The sequence below is a fragment of the Dasypus novemcinctus genome, chromosome 31, assembly GCF_030445035.2.
Source record: "Dasypus novemcinctus isolate mDasNov1 chromosome 31, mDasNov1.1.hap2, whole genome shotgun sequence".
NCBI lineage: Eukaryota > Metazoa > Chordata > Mammalia > Cingulata > Dasypodidae > Dasypus > Dasypus novemcinctus.
The window spans coordinates 43,356,014-43,377,316 of record NC_080703.1 but is presented as its reverse complement, the minus strand read 5'-3'; the positions used below and the strand labels follow the sequence as shown (position 1 = coordinate 43,377,316).

Below are 21,303 nucleotides of genomic sequence, written 5' to 3'. Positions count from 1 at the left end.
GGCTGTGCACCTGGGCTGTGCACGCGGGCTCTGTACCTGGGCTCTGCACCTGGGCTGTGCACCTGGGCTGTGCACGCAGGCTCTGTACCTGGGCTCTGCACCTGGGCTCTGCACCTGGGCTCCACACTTAGGCTCTGCACCTGGGCTGTGCATGCGGGCTCTGTACCTGGGCTCTGTACCTGGGCTCTGCACCTGGGCTCTGCACCTGGGCTCCACACTTAGGCTGTGCACCTGGGCTGTGCACGCAGGCTCTGTACCTGGGCTGTGCACCTGGGCTGTGCACGCGGGCTCTGCACCTGGGCTCCACACTTAGGCTGTGCACCTGGGCTGTGCACGCAGGCTCTGTACCTGGGCTGTGCACCTGGGCTCCACACTTAGGCTGTGCACCTGGGCTGTGCATGCGGGCTCTGTACCTGGGCTGTGCACCTGGGCTCCACACTTAGGCTCTGCACCTGGGCTGTGCACCTGGGCTGTGCACGCGGGCTCTGTACCTGGGCTCTGCACCTGGGCTCTGCACCAGGGCTCCACACTTAGGCTGTGCACCTGGGCTGTGCACGCGGGCTCTGTACCTGGGCTGTGCACCTGGGCTCCACACTTAGGCTCTGCACCTGGGCTGTGCACCTGGGCTGTGCACGCGGGCTCTGTACCTGGGCTCTGCACCTGGGCTCCACACTTAGGCTCTGCACCTGGGCTGTGCACGCGGGCTCTGTACCTGGGCTGTGCACCTGGGCTCCACACTTAGGCTGTGCACCTGGGCTGTGCACGCGGGCTCTGTACCTGGGCTGTGCACCTGGGCTCCACACTTAGGCTCTGCACCTGGGCTGTGCACCTGGGCTGTGCACGCGGGCTCTGTACCTGGGCTCTGTACCTGGGCTGTGCACCTGGGTTCCACACTTAGGCTGTGCACCTGGGCTGTGCACCTGGGCTGTGCACGCGGGCTCTGTATCTGGGCTCTGCACCTGGGCTGTGCACCTGGGCTCCACACTTAGGCTCTGCACCTGGGCTGTGCACGCGGGCTCTGTACCTGGGCTGTGCACCTGGGCTCCACACTTAGGCTGTGCACCTGGGCTGTGCACGCGGGCTCTGCACCTGGGCTCCACACTTAGGCTGTGCACCTGGGCTCCACACTTAGGCTGTGCACCTGGGCTCCACACTTAGGCTGTACACCTGGGCTCCACACTTAGGCTCTGCACCTGGGCTGTGCACCTGGGCTGTGCACGCGGGCTCTGTACCTGGGCTGTGCACCTAGGCTGTACACCTGGGGTCCACACTTAGGCTGTGCACCTGGGCTGTGCACCCGGGCTCTGTACCTGGGCTGTGCACCTGGGCTGTGCACCTGGGCTGTGCAGGGAATGAGGGGTCTCACTTCAGAGAAACAGCCGATTTGCTCTCACATCCCAGATGGTCTTTGACATTTATTCTTCTTGACTGAATGTGGGCAAGACTGCTATTTGAATAGTTTTCTTCTCTCTCCCTCTCTCCTTCTTTTGCCAAGCATATAAATGTCGAAAGTTTTGACATTTCTCTACTATTATTACATTACTTTCAAAGCACCCTCTCATTAGGCTGTGCGGTAATTCAGAAAAGCCTTTCTTTACTCCCCAATGAACAGGGTAAGTTCAAATGCATGAGTAGAGTCATTAAACCTATATACAAATCCGGTAGAAAATGTAAGCTCACTAGCCTTTTCTGAATTACTTACCAGCTGCCGTGACAACCGGCTGCCGAGGTCCCTCATTCCCGTGCTTAGCTGGGTCCGGTACTCAAATCCTCTCCCAAATTCAATGTAGAGCAGATCGGCCAGATCGCTCGAATCGGCAGGGCCGTCCAGGGCGATGGTCATGAGGGCATTCAGGCCTGGCCAACACAGTGGATGACCCTCCAGGTGAGGCGGGCTTGGTTACTCTAAGCTTGGTGCATGCATATTTAAATTGTTATTCTAGGAAAACCATTACAAAAAGCACACTCATTCTACTGCCCACTTCCCCAACCACACATGTAAAACCAACAAGTGACAAGACCATAATAAGAGCACAAAAGGAATGACATTTAATAAGCCAATTAGATTAGAGCCAGGTGAAACTATAACAGAGCCTACAGTTCTCCAATGAGCGGAAGCGAGACCTCGAGTTAAAAAAGGTCCATGTGAAGTGCTGAAGTACAGGAAATACTCATTTCAAGAAGATAGGGGCTCTGAATTTTTGCCACTCAAAGGAGGGACATTCCTTGGCATCACCTGGGGACTTTGTGGAAATGAAGACCCTCATGTCTTTGTATTTTAACGAAATCCCCAGGTGATTTGTTCATACGGTAAACTTAGAAGCACAGCTCTAAAGGGCCTCATAAGGAATCAATAATCCAGTTGGAACTGTAAGTACTAAAAGGTAGTAACAGACCTTTAGTTAGGCTATTAGAACAAATGATGTCTAAATGTCCCATCCTGTGGCCCTCAGGCTTTGAGATTTCATAGACCAGAATATTTCAAGGAAAATGTTAAGAACCAACATAGGGTTACCAATGAGTTATTTTGCAAAGTAAGAACATTAAATGATGATGGTAATAACCTGGCAAACATTACAGCAGTAGTAATTACACCAACAACAGGGCTGTCACTTATTCATGGTTATTATGTGCCTGACAGGTGTCTAGGTACTTCACATGCATTATCTTATAGGTATCCTCAAAACAACTCTATAGGTACATACGATCATAGCCCTATTTTACAGACCAGCCAACTGAGGCGTGGAGAGGGTAAATGACCTGCCCAAAGGGTATTTTTAGGTTTTTGCTCAGTCAAAGGAAATTTTAACAACAAAAATATAATGACGTAATTGTAGGGAGAAGGGCAATTCTATAAACAGAATAAGAACTTAGCTTTATGAATCTCTAACTCCATTGGCATAATTTTCCCTTTTTATCACAGGTGGGTAAGGAATTCTTTGGATGGGGCTTGAGAATCAGTAGATCGGAGCAGATAAAGAAATGCCCAAGAGTTGGCTGAGAGTCAGGAACACCCTGTTCCATGCTAGCAGTTTAAACGACACGATGTTGAACGACGGGAGGGGCTGATGAAGGGGGGTGGAGGGAATAGAGTTTCGGGGACGTGTTGGGGGGATGGAAGCGCCAGGGTGGCTGGCGTGGGGGAGTCTAGTCGGCAAACACCAAGGAACGGGTCCCGGCTCAGGCCTGGTCTGTCTGCGACTTTCCTGGCCTTAGTCCCGTCTTGTATCCCCGGGACCCTCAGGCCAGGCAAAGCGGGACAGCCGGTCACCCTTCCAAGGGCAGTGACGGAGGGGAAGGCGGGGCAGGGTGGGCAGTGAGGAAGCGGGAGCTGGATGCTCAAGGGCAGGCACGCCAAGGGGCGTAGTTACAAAGGGAAAAACCTCACATCTGATTTCTTTTCTTATAAATCCCAGCAACTAAAAATGGAAGCGTTAGGAGACCCATGGGAATGTTGACCTGTACGAAACATGCATGTAAATATTCTCTAACTGCTTTTCTCAGGATGAGAGAACTCTGAGCAGGGGACTCCAATAAATGTTAAATATGATGTCTTCCATTTTCTAAATCTGAATTAGGGATGATCCAGTTTTAGATAATTTTTCAAAATTTGGGAGATTTCAAAAATTGGGAGAATAAAGAATCACTGAGTAGATTCAAGGATATTAGATTCTAAAATGAGCAAACTAATCCAAACCCCAATCAATACAGATCAGTTGTAAAGCCGCATCCATCACCGAGAACGCTTTTCTCCTGGTCCCCTCTTGTTTCTTGGAGACTGCACAGTTTATACGTATAGAGACCTGCTTCACACAGCGAGGCTTTCCTAGGGCAATAGACCACTCTATCACTCTCTAGACCCACTGGACACTTTTCAAAGAACATTATGGCCATCATCCTTTTCTGTTTCCCATTCATAGAGTCTTAATTTCTTCAGCTGTTTTTCAAAATCCAGCTTCTGAAGTTGAAATCCATTGACCAGTTTTTCCTCGGGGGTTGGAAGAAAGAGGATTGATCTTAGAAATCTGGATATTCCGAGGTACTTCCTGGAGAAAGCGTGTAGTCTTCAAGAGCTACATCTTTTTCTCCATAAAAGAAAAGCTGAAATACAAAACCTACCTACCAAACTAAAAACTCAAGTGTCTCATTCTCAGTCTGAATTAACCCCTCCCTACAGTTCATGAATGAAGGTCAGGACTTGATGGAATAAAGAGAGGCAATATTAGTCAATACAAGGTTAAAGAAAACCCTCACTCACTAGCTGTAAATTCAGAGAACGTTGCAATTTGTTTAGATTGAAGAGAGAACCAAACGGAAAGAGAAAACCCAGTCAGTCTCCAGCAGCCCAGGGAAGGCAGCTGGGGCAGCTCCGCTTTCCAGAGGCAGAGCCTGAGGCAGGGATTTGGCTGTACACGATTTCCTGGGGGAACATCCTAAGAAGAAAGGGGAGAGAAATAAATAAAAAAAAAAAAAAAAAGAAAGGGGGTGAGGCAAGCAGGGGAGGGCGGGAAAGAGCTGAGGAGGCAGCCAGGCAACTGGAGGCCCCTCACCTGAGCCCACCAGGAGCTCTGTGGCAGGCACTGCATGAAGGGTCTGGCTCTTTGCACCCACCTGCTCTGTAGGGAGAGGGTGGGGTATGACCTTCCAGGCAAGGGGGCTCCCAGTGGCCAAGGACAAGTTCTCCAGAGAAAGGGAAATCTTTGAGTTTGTAATAGCAGCCCTGACAGCAGCTGGGGGCCAGGTGAACCTGCCTGGAAGAGGGTCTATGGGTGGACACCAGCAGCTTTCACTTACAGGAGAGTATTTCTACTTTTGATCAAATCAGAACACACATACACAGTTTTCTTCCCCTGATCCATATCTTAGAATGACCTGACAAGAAGTCAGACTGGCCATTAGTTCCTAAAGTCAAGCCCTTCAAAACCCACAAACATGAGAGTTGCTCCATCTGTAGTCTTCAAGAAATAACCAAATAGAAAGCCCCGAAACATGAGCGAACTTGCCCAATGGTGCTTTCTGGAGAGAGCATTACCTTAAGAAAGTGTTAAGAAGGTGTTATAAGGACATAATCCCTCCCCCTTCCTTGGTCCATGGAGAAATACATCCTGCTGACACAAAGGAGGTTGCTATGTTAGATCATATGGGACAAGGGGGGGATGGACACTCTCCAAGAAAGTGCAGGGAGAAGAACTACAGAGAGATATCATACAAGAGAGTTGACAGGTCTTCGTAGTCGGTGCTGTTTCATACATACAGGGCAGGAAGAGAAAAGTGGATGCCAACTGTTCTGAGAGCTCATGTGTTCTGTCAAGTGCCTACTAAGTGGAGAGTTGGCAATTCAGGGCTATTTGAATGCCTGGAAACTTAAAAGCTGGAGCTGAGTTGTGAAGTTAATAAACATTCCCTGCCCTCCCCTCCACATTCAGTACCTTCTTTTCTAAGTTCATCAGATTTTTGTTCAAGTTTTTCAATATCATCATCCAATCCATCTGAAAATAAAAGAACCACCTAGGAAAGTATTCAAAAAAGAAACATTAGTGAAAAGGAGGTCACTGCAGCCATAGACTAACAAATAACATAAAACCACATTACCTTTCCTCGAGCGGCAGATTTATTCTGAAATGTGTCCCACAGTGAACTCAAGAGGTTCGTGTTGAGAAGAGATGGTCCTTTAACGGTTAGACCCTTCAGGCTGTTGAGTATGTTTTCACTGTAGATCTCAAACTTGGGGGAATATTTTTCCATGGCGTTGGTCACTTGGAAAGCCACGCTGACCCGCGTCTCCGTCCCCACCTCACAGCTCACTCCGTTGAGGGAGCTGATGGTACGTAAGACGTCTTGAAGGTAGGCTCCCATCCAAGGCTGGTCTTCGAACAATGTCTGCCCTTTCTTCTGAGTTGAGACATCAAATCCCACCACAATGTCCACGAAACAATCTAGGATTCAAGGACCAGAATCTCTCATCAGATTAACAAACACCTTTATCTGACTTGAATACCACGTCTTAACCAAAGGGCTTGGAATTCTTATTTCTACTCCACTTATAAAGTTGGAAAGCAAGGAAGGGACTGAGGGAGTAATGGAAGAGAATCGCTCTTTTATAATCTGTGAAATACAAATATACAATGTTATATTTCAGCACGTAAAAAAATCTACATGATTCTCTAACAATTAAGTTTCTTAAAGATTTTATTGAGGCCATTGAAAAAGCCATGCAGAGTCATTTAAATGTCTCTAAAGTACATCATGGAAATGCCTAATAGTCTAACATAAGACATTCATATCATGTTACTTATCAATTAAGGTCATTTAGCAAATACTGAATTATAGCAATTAGAAAGGAAATGTAAAGTCATTTGAATAGAGAAAGTCATTTAGAAAAAAGATAAATCACAAGGGACTTGTCTAAAGGAATAGTCATTGATGGTGTATCTCTCTTAAAAAGGTTGCTGAGTCTTCTTTTTGTCTTCTAACATCCCTCCAGAAAAGAAAAGTCAAGATGAAAATAAATAATCCAAGGGAACTTTGTAAGTCTGGCCTGGTTTAAGTCTTAGAAGTGAAGAAACTGGGCACCCGTTACTCCACTCATATTCAACCATGCTAAGGTGGCACTGCCTTCCGGGCTCAGTCACTCAGGAAGCCAAGCCACTGCCAATTTAGAGTTCAAGAAATACCAAGAAAGGCACAGCACTAAAAGTGCTCTGCTCTTATCCTTGCTACTCCAGGGAAATTTAACAATTTGAGAAACTACAAGGGCTTGATATCTTAAACTGAACCTCCTAAAGGCAGATAATTAGAGAAGGATAAAGGCATGTGATACACACACTCATCTTGCAAGAATTTTTAGCTTGGCTAAACCCTCCAATCTTTACAGACAAATCTAACATGTAGGACTTGATTGGTAAAATAAGGAGAAGGGGTGTCTATTTTTAATTTGCTTTGTTTAGCAGTTTTCCAGATATTTGTTTTATGGAAAGATGCCTGCCCACACTTCTTCCCAGGCACACTGGCCAGCTGGATCTTTGCAAGTCTTTTGAACCAAAACGTCAAGTTTCAATACTTAAAACAAGGGCTGGTAACTCGATTCACTTTTAATGAGAACAGTGTTAGGTGAGGAAAAACAAAAGCCTTACTTTAATCAATTTTAATCGTAAGATTCAAAGTAAATCAACATGTCATAAAAAATTTGAAATGTTGGTTTTATTTTAATGTATTTTATCTTATTGGAACATTTCTTCTTGGATTTTCAGAAGGTGAGCTGAAGAGAAAGAAACCAGTCAGAAGGGACCATGAGAATATGCCGTTTCAAAATTCCTCCTGAGTCCATATCCTGTCACGTCTGTCCTGAGATGGAAAGCTTCACTCTTGGACAAACATTGCTCAAATTTCTGAGCAGGAAATCATTTGGTAATGAATATATGTTACTGCCTTTAAGGAAAACAATCTCTTGTGGAAAATGAACACTGCAGAAATGCCAAAATGACATTAAGTGACTCTGGGAACAGTCCCATATAGAGAATATCTCAACTTTTGGACTAGATTGCTGAAATCACAGCTTTTACCTAAAGAAGTTCCTTGAGTTTATTTAACTAATTCAAACTGATAAATTATTCCATAATAATTTGGCCAAAGGAATGATATTTGGGGAACAAGTCCAGAGTTAGCAGCCATACATGTAAGTATGATGCGAGAGACCAGGACACTTGGGTGGCCGGCTGCCATCTAACAGCCTGGCCAGTGCCACCAGGCATCTGTCCGTACTCAGCTGCCCTTCAGAGCTTCAGAGGGGACACTCTGTACCAGAGGCTGAGCTTGGGAGTGAACCTGAGAGAGGTGATGAGAACTACATGGAGGAGGGGGTAGGTTTGGAAATGAGCCACAGGGAGAAGGATAAAGTTGGATTTCCAAAGAGAAATAAAACTTGAGCTCAGACAGCAAGAACGGGAATAGGAGATGGACAATACACGCCAGGAAAGTCGAGAAGGTGCCCTGTAGCACAGGCCGCCAGTGCTCCGCCATTTTGATGAGCCCTGACAAGGAGTAGCGTGGGAGGGTTTTGAGTGGGAGGACAGTTTGGTCCAGTTGTGTGTACTGGTTACCATCAGTTACTGCTAAATAACGGTTGACAAATAACCTCTCTGGTCATTAATTTGCTTGTCTAGTAACAAAAGAATTTTATATTTCAAAATAAAAATGTAAAAAAAAAAAAAACCACAAAAAAACAGCAGAGAGGAGACTAGATAGTTGCAGTCTCATGGCTCCCTGCTGGGTCCAAAGCAAATACTGGTTGCCTGACGGACCAAGAAAGTCCCTAATGGGAGCTGATGATGGCAGAGTCTTAGGAATCAGAAAGACTGCCAAGAGGCCAGGGAATATTAATAAGGCTAGAAGACTGGAGGTTCTTGAGAAAATGCATGGAAGGGGAAAGCAGGGCTGTTAGCAGTTATCAGCTGGGATAGGAGAGAAACTTACTTTAGTCCTTGGAAAAAAGGGGTCGTTTAGATGAATAAAGGGAAAGGATGGTTTAGTGATTTGAAGCTGTAAGTACCCCAGAAAAGCATGTTCTTAAAGTTAATCCATTCTTGCAAGCCCACTGTAAGTATGGCTTTTTTTTTTTAAGTTTCCCCTCCCCAGCCAGGGGGCTCCCTCATCTGTTTCCTCTTTTTTGCTCGTTGTTTGCTTGTCTGCTCATTGTCTTTTGCTCCTTGTCTGTTTTTGTTTTTTTCTTTAGGAGGCACCAGGCAATGAACCTGGGACCTCCCATGTGGGAGGCAGGAGCTCAACTGCTTGAGCCACATCCACTCCCTGCTCTTTTTTCTTATTATCTTCTCATTGTTTGCATATTATCTTTGCTCATTGTCTTGGTTTTATTTTTTATTTTTTGCTTGTTGTCTATAAGGTGTTTTTTCCCTTGTTGTCTGTTCATTGTTTTTGCTCATTGTCTGTTCATTGTCTGCTCACTGTTTGTTTGTCTTCTTTAGGAGGCACTGGGAATTGAACCCGGGACTTCCCATGTAGGAGGTGGGCGCTCAATGCTTGAGTCACATCCACTCCCCAGTATGACCTTCTTTTTCCCCTATCTGATTACATCATCATCTTTCTGGTGCTTGGCTTTGCTGTGCAGGGACCTGTGCCTCTCTGAGCAGGTCTGGGACACCTTTTTTTTCTTTGTATTAGCAGGAGGTCCCAGAGATTGAGCCGGGGTCCTCCATATGGTAAATGGGACAACTGCTTGAGCCACAGCCACTTCCCCAGCATGACCTTCTGATGAGGCTACTTCAATTAAGATGTGACCAACCTCATTCAGATCGTCTTAATCCTATTACCTGAGTCCTTTATAAATGGAATTAAACTCAGACAAAGAGAGAGAAAACCCTGGAAGCAAGAAGCTGAAATCCGTGAAACCCAAAAGAGAAGGGGGAGACCAGCAGATGCCACCATACGCCTTGCCATATGGCAGAAGAGCCAAGGATGGCCAGCAGCCGGTCTTTAGAAAGAAAGCATCTCCTTGAGGATGGCTTGATTTGGACATTTTCTCAGCCTCAAAGTGTAAGTTAATAAATACCCACTGTTTAAGCCAACCCATTTCATGATATCTGCTTTAAGCCGCCTAGGGGAGAAAAAACACAAATGATCTAGAAAATACAGTTAGGTACTATAAGAGACCCACTTTTTGATCTCCCCTCCCAGGCTCCCAGTGGTGAGCCGTAGCTGCCATCTGGCCGCACACTACGGGGTAAGGGCAAGCCCGACACGGCCTCCGTCCTGCACGCAGGAACCACCGTCCACCAGCCAAACTCACAGACGTTCCCTCCACACTGCCAGCCCCAGAGACGTTGCGCTCATGGGATCCAGTTTCCCTTGCAGGTTCCCAGATGGGCAGGAAAGCACAACGAGTAGGGTAGGAGGGACAGCCCTCCACAGGGTAAACTTTAACCCGTGAGAGACGGGGATGGGAAGGCTCTGGCAGATCCATGCTCTTTTCTTCTGCCCTAATGAACTGGTCCAAGCCACGGTCCTAAATGACCTCTCTGGTGATGTCCCAGACGACAAGGTACCAGGCACCCAGGGCTTGCTGGGCAAGACTATTCCGTGTCCACTTTCCCCCTTCCCTGACTCACTTCCCTCCCCATGACTCTCGATTCCTAGGATTGAACCCTCCAAGTATTATTGTATAAACTCTGCTTCCCGCTCTGTTTCCTGGAGAATCTAGCTAGAAAAGGGACCTAAAGAAACCTTTACCGAGAAAGGCTGGATACCAATATCTTTTTCCTCTTATACTTCCCACATTCTTGAAGGAAACCCTGGGGTGCTCTCTTACCTTGTTCTAATCAGGCTGACTTTGTTGCTTAATCCCCTTCGTGATTATCTATCCATGAAGATGATGCAAAAGATGAGAGCCGTTCCCAATTCTTTTGCTACCTAATCGTGGCTCCATGCCACAAAGGCAGAGCTTCCACAGCCCTGAAAGTTCTCCACGGTCCCCTCTAGGTAGACAGAGTAGCCGGGGACAAAGAAGAAATCAGAAAAATAAACATGGACGAAGAGAAGTGAACAGACTCTGGAATGGAGTTGCTTAGGGGAATTTGGTGTATACTGGAGGCATTAAAGTTGACTACAGCTTTGAAATGTTGCCAAAATATTTGGGTTCTGAAACCAGGAAACTCCTGGTAGTTGTCCTCCTGTGAACTAAACCCATCCATTTACAAGATCACGTCAAGGAATTCCCTGCAATACCCTACGATAGTAACTTACACGCTGAACATTCACCACTCCCCACTCATTACCTCAATTATCCTCATGAAACATAAATGGAAATTTCTATAATATAAATAATTCATTTGCATAAGAGGAACTGAGACTTAGAGAAGCTTGCCAGGGTCTCACAGCTCTTAGGTCGCATGCCTGTGAGTCATCCAGCTTCTCTGCAGTCCAGAAGCCGAAACACCGCGTTTCGCCCCTCTCCAGGTGAGCTTTGACACCAGATGGTGCAGGCTGCTAATCAGCTCTGGCTTGTGCTGTGTGATACTGATTAGAAGCACGTGGTTTCCCAGGGAGCAGCAGCTTTGGGAACAATTTAAAAATGCCTTTATAAGCACCAACTATTAATTGGTGAGGCATGACTCCGAGATGCTAGCTCTTTCTAATTCCAGCGTCAGATAATCTAGACAACTATATCAAGAAAACAGGCATTTTAATTTAAGCAAAAGGAAATGGATTGGAGGCAAACAAACCTAGGTCTAAAAATTTGCTTTGTCTGTTACTTACTGAATCACCTGGGCCAGGGCTACCAATATGACTTTAAGTCCCAGTTTCCTTACTTATAAATGGGAATAAAAATACAAACCACATAGGGTGCTGGGAGCATTAAACAAGGTAATACATTTAAAGTCCTTGGAGCACCATGCCACCCATGGGTGATGCTTAAGAAGTATTGGTTTTTAGTCACTTCACTCGTCTCTCCATCAGCTAACCATCCCTTCACAAATATTGAATCATGGTGTACATTTAGAGAGACTCTTGGTGGTGATTTAGTTTTACAAAGGAGGAGATTAAGGCTTTTAGGGGCTTTTCCAAAGCTATGCATCTTTAAATGAGAGCCAGAGCAAGGTTTTCTATTTATTGAGAGCCGTGCTGAGCTACTGCTGGGTTTCTTAATTTTGGGGTGGATGGTTCGAGAGCTGGCATCCCCTAACATATTTGCACATGACTTTGAAGCTTTATCGGTGCTTGCTCCAGGCTCATCCATCCACAGCCCACAGCTTGGCTCCAAAGACTTCGCATTCTTACTCGGTAGGGTAATGGCTTTTGGCTTATCTTAATATAGAGTACTTTCCTTCTTTTATGCTTTCATGACTTTTCCCTTTAAAGATAACTCAATCACTACTTGTAGCGTGCACTCCTAGTTTTGACTTTCCATGTGATTTTCTCTCATGTGGAGACAAAAGGTTTCTGAAATAATTTTCTGCCTAATAATTGAAAACGGATATTTCCTGTGAAACAGAAAATTAACACAGAAGGTTTGGCTAAGGTACCCAGACAATAGATGGCACATTACAAAGTACGGGGAGACCAGGCAGCAGGTTAACCCTCAGTGTGTCCATAAAAGGTCTGAGCCTGGAGTTCAGACTAGAGGAGCATTTTTGGAAGGAGTTGTTGATGTGCTGTGAACTCTCCCACCACACACACCCAGGCACATGGGCAAGAGGTAATTTCTTCTTTTTTTTTTTTTTAAGATTTAAAAAAAATTTATTTCTCTCCCCTTCCCTGCACCGCCCTCCCCCCTTTAGTTTTCTGCTCTCTGTGTCCATTCACTGTGTGTTCTTCCTCTGTGTCCGCTTGTATTCTTATCAGGGGAACCGGGAATCTGTGTCTCATTTTGTTGCTTGTTGGAAACTGAGGCACAGTGGCCTCATAAGGAGAGGCTACGCCTGCAACCTAAGGAATGCCGTAATTAAGAGTTTGGGCAAACGGGATGAAGCTGTTAAAGGCTGAAAGAAAAGATGAGCACATACCTTTTGTAGTGAATAGAACACTTAGACTTTGTACCTTGAGATAAGATTTTTTAAAATTCCTTAGACTATGGGTAATGCTGATAGTTAACTGCATGTTGCTGTTTGTCATGTAGGCTACGTGTTCCTGCTTGTTGTCACGTCAACTGGGGTATATAGAGAGCCCCTTGTAAACAATAAAGTTGTCTGATGAGTCTCTACTTGCAGACCCCCTGATCCCAGCTCTCTTGTTCTTTTTTTCTCACTCTTTCTTTCTCCCTTCTCTCTTTCTTTCATTCCTGACACTGTTTGGGTCCAAAGCGCCAACAGCTGCTCCATCTTGCTGCGTCAGCTCTCTGGGTGTGCGGCGCCATTCCTGGGGAGGTTGCACTTCCTTTTGCGCTGGGCGGCTCTCTTTATGGGGCACACTCCTTGCGCGTGGGGCTCCCCTATGCGGGGGACACCCTTGCTTGGCAGGGCCCTCCTTGAGCGCATCAGTACTGCGTGTGGACCAGCTCACCACATGGGTCAGGGGCCCTGGGTTTGAACCCTGGACCTCCCATGTGCTAGGTGGACGCCCTATCCATTGGGACAAACTCTAAGTCAAGAGAAAGGGGTTTTCAGACAGAACGTGGAGACCATGCAAGCCTGGGGATTCTAAAGACCGGGACACAGGATGGGGCGCTGCTCTCCCCACGGTGGGGGCTGTGCTTTGCAGTGATGGGTGGGGCAACCGACATGCTGTTTCCCAAGGAGCTGATGTGACTCGGTGCTGAGGACTCGTCTGCTTGCCTGCCCAAGCCGGCTGCCTGGCCGGACCTCAGCAGAACAGAGCTGGGGGCCTGGCAGGTGGATGCCCGCGGGCCATGGAGGCAGGAGGGACCACCTGGAGAGGAGACACACTGACCCTCCTCCAGGGACCCATCCTGACAAGTGTGCGTTAGTGGGCACGGGGAGAGGAAGGGGTGGGGGTAGGTCTGAGGACCCACGAAATGACGAACTCTGGCCAGAGGAACCCCACGTCTGATGGGAGTCATCAAGTAAAGATGCCCCCAGACCTCCTGAGCTCTTCCCCTGCCAATTCCAAAGAGACCAGGAACCCTGGAGAGCAAGATGGGCGCAGGGCTGGGAGAAGGGAGAAGGGAAAAGTGGAGAGTGGCAGGTGAGATGCTGTCGCCTGTGCCTCTGTGGCGCCGAGCAGTGGTGGCAGGCTGGAAGAGCAGAGGAACCTCGAGTGACACTTGAAGTTCTAGTAGTTACACTGGGGAGGACACGTTCTTCACCATCAGGAGGGCCATTTATCTCCTGAACACGAGGGGCAAGGGAAGGAATGAATTTAACGGGTCAGTGGTAGACACGGAAAAGAGGCTCCGTAATTACAGCCCAAGTGTCAGGCTCACTCAAAGAAAGTTTAAATACGCATTTTCTCATTTAATCCTTACCGTGATCTTTTGAACTGTGTGCTACTATCGCTCATATTTCACAGATGGGAAAATTAAAGTTAGAAAAGTTTAGCTACTTGCCCAAGAGCAAGGGAACATAGCGCAGGGATTTATCTCTAGCCAGGCTGCGTGTCTCAAGAGCTGCCTCTGAGAACCACCTCGTGGCGCTCCTCTCCTTGGCGCAGTTTTGGGGTAAATGTTTGCCGGGGGTGGTTAGTTAGTTACACAGAGACGCAGCCAACTGTGAGGTTGATGAGAAGAGGGAAAAGTTCTCGCTTTAAGATATTTTACTTTCATCTATTGAAAACTGTTAAAACGTGCTAATTTTTAAAAAGATACTTTACTAACTTATGCGGTGTAGCAGTTTGATATAATTGATGAATTCCAAAAAGAAATACTGGATTCTGCTTGCATGACTGAGTTATGATTAGGGCATTGAGTCCTCACCCCTTGGTGGGTGGGGACTCACAGATAAAAGGCAAAGGACAGAGCTGAGGGTTTTTAATGTTGGAGTTTTGATGTTGGAGTTTGATGCTGAAGTCTTAAGCTGGAGCCCCAGGAAGTCAGCAGCAGAGGAAAGAGAAACAGCCCCAGGAAGGAAGGAACCTTGAAGCCAGAGAAGAGCCAGCCCCAGGAACGTAGGAACCCAGGAAGCCTGAGCCCTCGCGGACGTCGGCAGCCACTTGCTCCAAGTAGACTTTGGTGAGGGAAGTGACTCATGCTTATGGCCTGGTATCTGTAAGCGCCTACTCCAAATAAACACCCTTGATAAAAACCAACCAGTTTCTGGTATTTTGCCCCAGCACCCCTTGGCTGACTCACACATGGGGTAAAGTTTTGGAATAAAGCTGTAAGCCCCTAGGGATGCTGCTACGTTCTTGTTACCACGGCGCTCAGCCGCCGACAGACCCCAATGCCGGTCAGACAAAATCCACCAACTAGCTTATTTCTTTGAGAAGCGTTCTGAAAGTTCTGGAACTCTCCAGATGATAAACGGTGGCCTTTCCCTCACACCTTCTGCAGTCGAGGCAGTCCCACTCACAAAGCAGGCATGTTCTCCCCGGAGAGAGGGGGCTCAACCTCCTGCTTCTCGATCCACAGGCCCCCAAAACACTCGAGAGCGGACAAGGTCAAGCTGACACCTAGAGGCACGAGTCCAGATCTCCCCTCCCTCTCCCCCCGGGGTTCGAGGAAGCTGCCAGTGGCGACGGGGTGGGGGCACCACGCAGGCCTCGTGGGGTACTTACTGCTCTCGCCCCCCGAGGCACAGATGCTGCGCACGATCCTCTTCTTGACCTTCCTGAGAGCGTCGAAGTTGTCCACCGTCAGCTTCCTGTCGGCCGAGCCGGTCATCTGGACGAGCTGCTGGTCGTCCACGCTGCCGATGCCCACGGAGTAGATGGCCACGCCCCTGTGCCGCAGGGCCTCGGCCGCCCCGGCCACCTCGTCCTGGGACTGCCCGTCCGTGAGCACCAGCAGCACCTGCGGGGTGCCCGAGCTGATCCTGCTGCCCGCGTCCGGCTGGAAGTACTGCCCCACCTGCCGCAGCGCCGCCCCGATGTGCGTGTACCCGAAGAGCTGCCTGATGCCGGCGATCCGGAGGGCCACCTCCCGCTCGCCCGCCAGCGCCCCCAGCGGGAACTCCGCCTGGTAAGTGTGGCTGAACTGGGCCGCGCCCACCCGCACGCGGTTCAGCCCGACGTCAAAGGCTTGCACGAGGGACGCCAGGAACTCCTTCATCTTCCTGAAGTCCTCCGGGTGGATGCTGTTAGAACCGTCCATGAGGAAAACGAGGTCGACCTTCTCAATGTCGCAATCTGCAGCGGGGAGGGAGGGACAACAACGATCAGATGGATGTTCCTTCTGCTGCCCACCAAGAGTGAATTCAGCATTGGCAGCTATGATGCTTCTGAAAGCGGCTTCTGGGCTCACTCTACCGGACCCTGAATTCTCATCTTAATTCCAGAGCAAATACAAAGAAACAGCAAGGCAGCACGAGGCACCAACAACTTGTGCATCATTTTACGCTTCTCTTAGCTGGCCCCTTGGTTCTTACGCCGCGTTCCTTTTCCAGACGCCCGAGAACTGGGAGGGTGCTCCAGAAAACTTGTTCTCAACCCTGCTATCGGGCCCCACTCTTTCCCAAAGCCCGGTGACGACAGTGGCACAGCAAGAAAGAAAACCCACACGCAACACGCATCCATTTAAGGATTCAAACGAAGAGGCAGATGGTCTGAATCACTACTTGGCCTCTCTCGACAATAGAGCCAATAAATACTTTCCTGGTTTACTAGGGCAAATTAAGGGAAGGTTTAAAAGTCATGCCTCACGGCCTATATCTGGTCAGTTTTCCTCTTTGTCAACCTCCTTTCTTTTGCAGGTAGGCAACAATATCTACTTGAGAAAAATATTTTTGAAGGAAACATGCAGTGTAGTTTAGAAATGCTTCTCTCATACTAACAAAGTACAAAATAAAAAAACACGAGTGCTTTGCTAATGAAATGAAAGTTATGTTTGGCACACAACGAATGTTTATTCCTTAGACCCTTGGTAAGCATTATCATTTCCTTGAATTCCCCCAGTGACACCACCATTGACCTAATTTAATTCTCATTTTAGCCTCAGAATGATTAAAGATGGCTGAGCTTTTCCTGCAGATGAGATAAGCAATGCAAGATAAAAGGAAATATGGTAAGTAGATCCTTCTGGAATCCATTAACTCATTACATTTGTTTCAGATTCAAATGAAAGAAATCAAGTACCCTTTCCTACCTAAAGCAGAACTTTCAATATGAAAATGCAACATTAGCTTCTAAGTGGACTTGAGATGGACAGATCAAATTTTAGCCACTGGCCACAAGAGGTTAATATTGCATTCAAAGGCAGCAAGCACATGGAAACCAGAAAAATTAAATGTTTTAAATTAAAAAAATTTTTTAAATTTTCAACCAATATGTTGAAAAGTTAAATTTTTAAAAGGAACTGTACCAATATGTTGAAGTTGTGGATAAATAACAAATCATCTAATAAAACTCATAGTATTTTCAGTAAATACAACTTAGTAAAAACAGCAGGGGCGGCGGACTTGGCCCAGTGGTTAGGGCATCCGTCTACCACAGCTCCTTGACCCGTGTGGAGCTGGCCCATGTGCAGTGCTGATGCACACAAGGAGTGCCATGCCATGCAGGGGTGTCCCCACGCGTAAGGGAGCCCCACATGCAAGGAGTGTGCCCCGTAAGGAGAGCCGCCCAGCATGAAAGAAAGTGCAGCCTGCCCAGGAATGGTGCCACACACATGGAGAGATGACGCAACAAAAAGAAAACACAGATTCTCGTGCTGACAACAACAGAAACGGACAAAGAAGACGCAGCAAATAGAAACAGAGAACAGACAACCAGGGTGGGGGGGAAGGGGAGAGAAATAAATAAATAAATAAATCTTAAAAAAAAACAACAAACAACAGCAGGGGATTTTAGCAGTCAACAGCCTGTCTCTGACCCAACAGCATAAAATGGCAGCCAAATAACAGATGAAGAGATGTAGGACCTCAATACAGCATCCGGGGTAAAGGAAGTCCCACCGCACTCTGCCTCGGAAATGTCTCAGGCTGGAAGAGAGTTTTAAAGGCGCCTTTGCCACAGGAGGAAGAGGTAAAGGATGGAGGCCCTTGAGCCTGGAGAAGATGACTTTAGGCAGTAAGAGCTGGTTCTTAGGAAGAGTGGGATTTGATTTCTTAAGAGTAGGAAGAACAAGCAGGTGGAAGTGACATGTAAGCAGGCTGACATGCTAATAAAGCCCATTCGACAGTGGTGAAGCAACTGGGTAGGAAGCTGTAGAAGGCATTCCTCTTTGGGAGGAAGTCAAACCACATGTCCTTGAGGTCTTCCCAATGCTGAGAGTCTACCATTGTGAGACGTCCTGCGAAACGATTAGGGTCCCTCTCTCCTCTCTGGAGGCTTGCTCCTGAGGGCTACTGCTTGGGCCTCTCCCCCACATGATCCTCTACAAATAATTATCAAATGCTTAATTGGCAATGCTTACCTACTTTTGAAGAGTTACAGACACTGGCCGACACATCCGAAAATATCCCCTTTAGGCCGCTGAAGGTCTCCACAAAGTAGTAATTGCTACTGGATCCTGCCATGGCTAGCAGCTCCACGGGGTTGGCGCCAGCAATGCCCACGGCCAGGACGAGAATGCCCTGGTCGCGCAGGGCCTTCGCCGTGGCGTTGAGCTTCTCTGAGTCATGGGATTCCCCGTCGGTTATCACTATGAGGACCTGGGGGACCCCCTGGTGCAGGCGGCTGCCCCGGGCCTCGGTGAAGAGGTGGTTGGAGAAGGCCAGTGCCTCGGCCGTGTAGGTGTTGCCTCCCTTGGGCTGGTCATTCTGGAGCACTGAAATCACCTCCCTCTTGGAGCCGAGGTCGCCCAGATAAAACAGCACCTCTGGGTCGTCAGAGTACTTGAGAGCCCCGAACCGGACCTGGTTCTTGCCAACGTCGGCTTTCTTCACCAGGTCAATCATAAAGTCCTTCATGATAGCGTACTCGTCATAGTCGATGCTGCCGGAGCTGTCGATGACAAACACGACATCTAAAACTTCAATCCGCTTGCATTCTGAAAGAAGAAGAGAAGGGAGACCCCGAGGAAATCAGCTTGGGACACACGGAAGACATTTAATTGCCGCTCTTTCCTCACCATGGCGCCATCTTCTACGTTAGAATGTTGACACCAGGGAACAGGGACAAGACCCATTCACGTGTCCCACTAGCTCGGAGTAAGCAGGTAGGTGAGCTTTTGGGACAAGGCCGATGAGAAATGAAGCCCATTGCAGGATGGGGGTCTGGGGGTGGCAACAATGCAAAGATCATTAGGAACAAAAACATCAAGAACTTTTGTATTAGAATAAAAATCATAATTCTGCGAACTCTTCCCTGTGTACATGGTTCTTTCCATATGTGCTTTTGTTTATTCAAATGTCTCTCTTTTTTTTTAAGCTCAGGGATCATGAGATTTTATCCTTAAAATGACTTTAGGGAAAATGAATTTGGCTACACTGTATGTTTTTCCATAGTTCTATGATAGCTGACTTTTCAGGGTTAGATTTTGTCCCTTTTTCACTTTCTCGAAACATTATTTTTGTTAATGGACCTCATCAGAGAAGTAAACACATTTCTCACTTGGCCCAACTAAGTCACCTTACCACCACACTCTTATGAACTTTTTAAACCTTGGGTCAATGCCCTGGAAAAGAAAAGTAGCAGAGCCACAATCCTTTATTCATGTGTAGCCTGTTCCACTGAAAGGCTACAGCCTTCCAAACTCTAGGTCATCCATTCTTGAGAAGGGGACTTACAAGATGGTTCATTATTAAGTCCATATGTGGCACACTCTCGCTACAGGCTTTGGAAAGGTATGTTCCAAATGTGAACTCATCCATTTTTGAGAAATTTGAGGAAATTTGAGAAAGTACCCCCAGAGGCTCAACAAAGTTCCTACCTTTGCCAGCCCCTTGCTAGCTCTGGGGTAGGGCTCTGCAAACCCTACAGCCGAGGTGCTCGCCCACTGCCTGGAGGCCATACACCAAATTCTCAAACAAAGCTTGCTCCCCTAGAGAAGGAACTGTGTCTCTCTGGCCTTCTGCTGCCCTGTGAAGCCTGCTTGGTTACTCAGGGGTCGGGGTGCATGTTGTTCAGTGTCAGAACTGGTTTAGGAGTTCAGGTTAGTTCTGGGTGGAAGCACCAGAAGATATAAACCAGGTGTGCTCTTGCCACAGAACATAGACCTCGAGCTCCACACTTAAGTTGAACATAATAGGACAGAACAATGCTTCCCTCAAGACTCCAGGAAGGTCCACCTCCTTCATGGAGACTTTTCCTAATGTCCCTGCCATCAGGCCCAGTGAGTCACAGGATAATCAGTTCCTGATATGTGCTGAACTTTCCTTTGTTTCATCACTTCCATTACTCGGCAGCTTCAACGAGAGTGAGGCGACCCCGTTTACTTCTTTTGAAGCATCCCTTGCTCAAGTCCTCTTACTATATTCCCTCTTCATTGGCTTTAATAAATATCAAAGTGTTTTCACAAACATCACATGTGATACAAGTACTGGTGTGTAAAAATTTTAACAAACAACATTTTCAGTGGTTTCTTGCCCAAGTGGGAGCCGCGCCGCCCCTCTCCCCCTGCCTCGGTAGCCCTCGCGCAGCTCAGTTGCGCAGGGCATGCTGAGCCGTCCCGGGCCTCTAGATTGGGCCTCCGCCGCAGTGTAATTCACGTTCTAGACTCCTCCTGGGGTGAGGCAAGGCGGACCCCACTGAGGCCACCTCCTTCCACAGCTCCCATTCGTGCTCCCTCCTACTTTATCTCCTGAAAAATAGGTCCTCAATAAGTCACCTCCACAAGGATCCCTGAGTCAGCGTCTGCTTCTCGGGAATCTGACTTACGACACACTGTGGAATCACTTTTCTTGAAAACGGGGGCTGCATCACCCTAGCACTATTTGCATACACATGGGAAGAGTCGGGTGGATCAAAACCGGTCCTGAGTGTCTAATTCAACAGTGCCATCCAGGAACGTTGCATTTCACATGTGGGTCAAAAGCCACTGGGATAACTCTTTCCCTTAAATAAAAAAAGTGCACAACATTCAAAGAGCAGTCTCCCTAATTTAGAAAACACCGGCCTTCGGTGACATCTGGCGTTTCACAGGCTCGACCACGGCCATGCCTACCTTCGTGCGGGCTGCAGATTCCAAACACAAGGTCATCTTCAATGTGCTGCAGGATGTCAAAGTTCTCCACGTAGAAAACCATCTCGGGCCTCCCGCTGATCTCCTCCAGCTGCGTGACGTTGGAGCCGAACACCCCCACGGAGTAGATGATCACGCCTTCTTGCCGGAGCGCCACGGCGGGGTCCTTCACGGCGTCCTGAGCCTCGCCGTCGGTGATGAGGATGAGGAACTTCCTGACGTCGGGCCGCGCCCCCTTGGCAGGACTGAAGTACTGAGACACGAAGGTCAGCGCGCTGCCGGTCAAGGTGGTTTCCCCAATGTGGCCCATGCGGTCTATCGCATCGGAAATGTCCCTTTGGGACCGGAATCTGTTGAGCTGAAACTCCTCCTTGTTGACGTGGCTGAACTGCACCACTCCAATCTGCACGCGGTCCGCCCCGATCTGCGATTTGCTCACCAGGCTTTTCATAAACGTTTTCATTTTGATGAAGTTCTCCAGTCCTATACTTCCAGAACTGTCCACCAGAAACATGATGTCAGCTTTCACCTCCTTGCAGGCTACATGGGAGAAATGGGGGGTTGACTCAAGTCAGTGAAAGTGAAAAATGAAGAGGGAACAGGAAAATCCAAAACCCACA

The 21,303-nt window shown here is 47.8% G+C and overlaps 1 protein-coding gene across 1 annotated transcript in view; it reads right to left on the bottom strand.

Moving 5' to 3' along the window:
* COL6A6 (collagen type VI alpha 6 chain) overlaps positions 1-21,303 on the bottom strand; it is a 135,872-nt gene that overhangs the window by 72,576 nt on the left and 41,993 nt on the right. Inside the window, exons 6-11 of the mRNA XM_058290639.2 lie at positions 20,666-21,223; positions 17,975-18,550; positions 15,181-15,750; positions 5,593-5,936; positions 5,430-5,508; positions 1,703-1,857 (exon numbers count right to left, since the gene is read on the bottom strand). Of these exons, the coding sequence (XP_058146622.1) occupies positions 1,703-1,857; positions 5,430-5,508; positions 5,593-5,936; positions 15,181-15,750; positions 17,975-18,550; positions 20,666-21,223 (2,282 nt within the window). The remainder of the gene's footprint in view (positions 1-1,702; positions 1,858-5,429; positions 5,509-5,592; positions 5,937-15,180; positions 15,751-17,974; positions 18,551-20,665; positions 21,224-21,303) is intronic.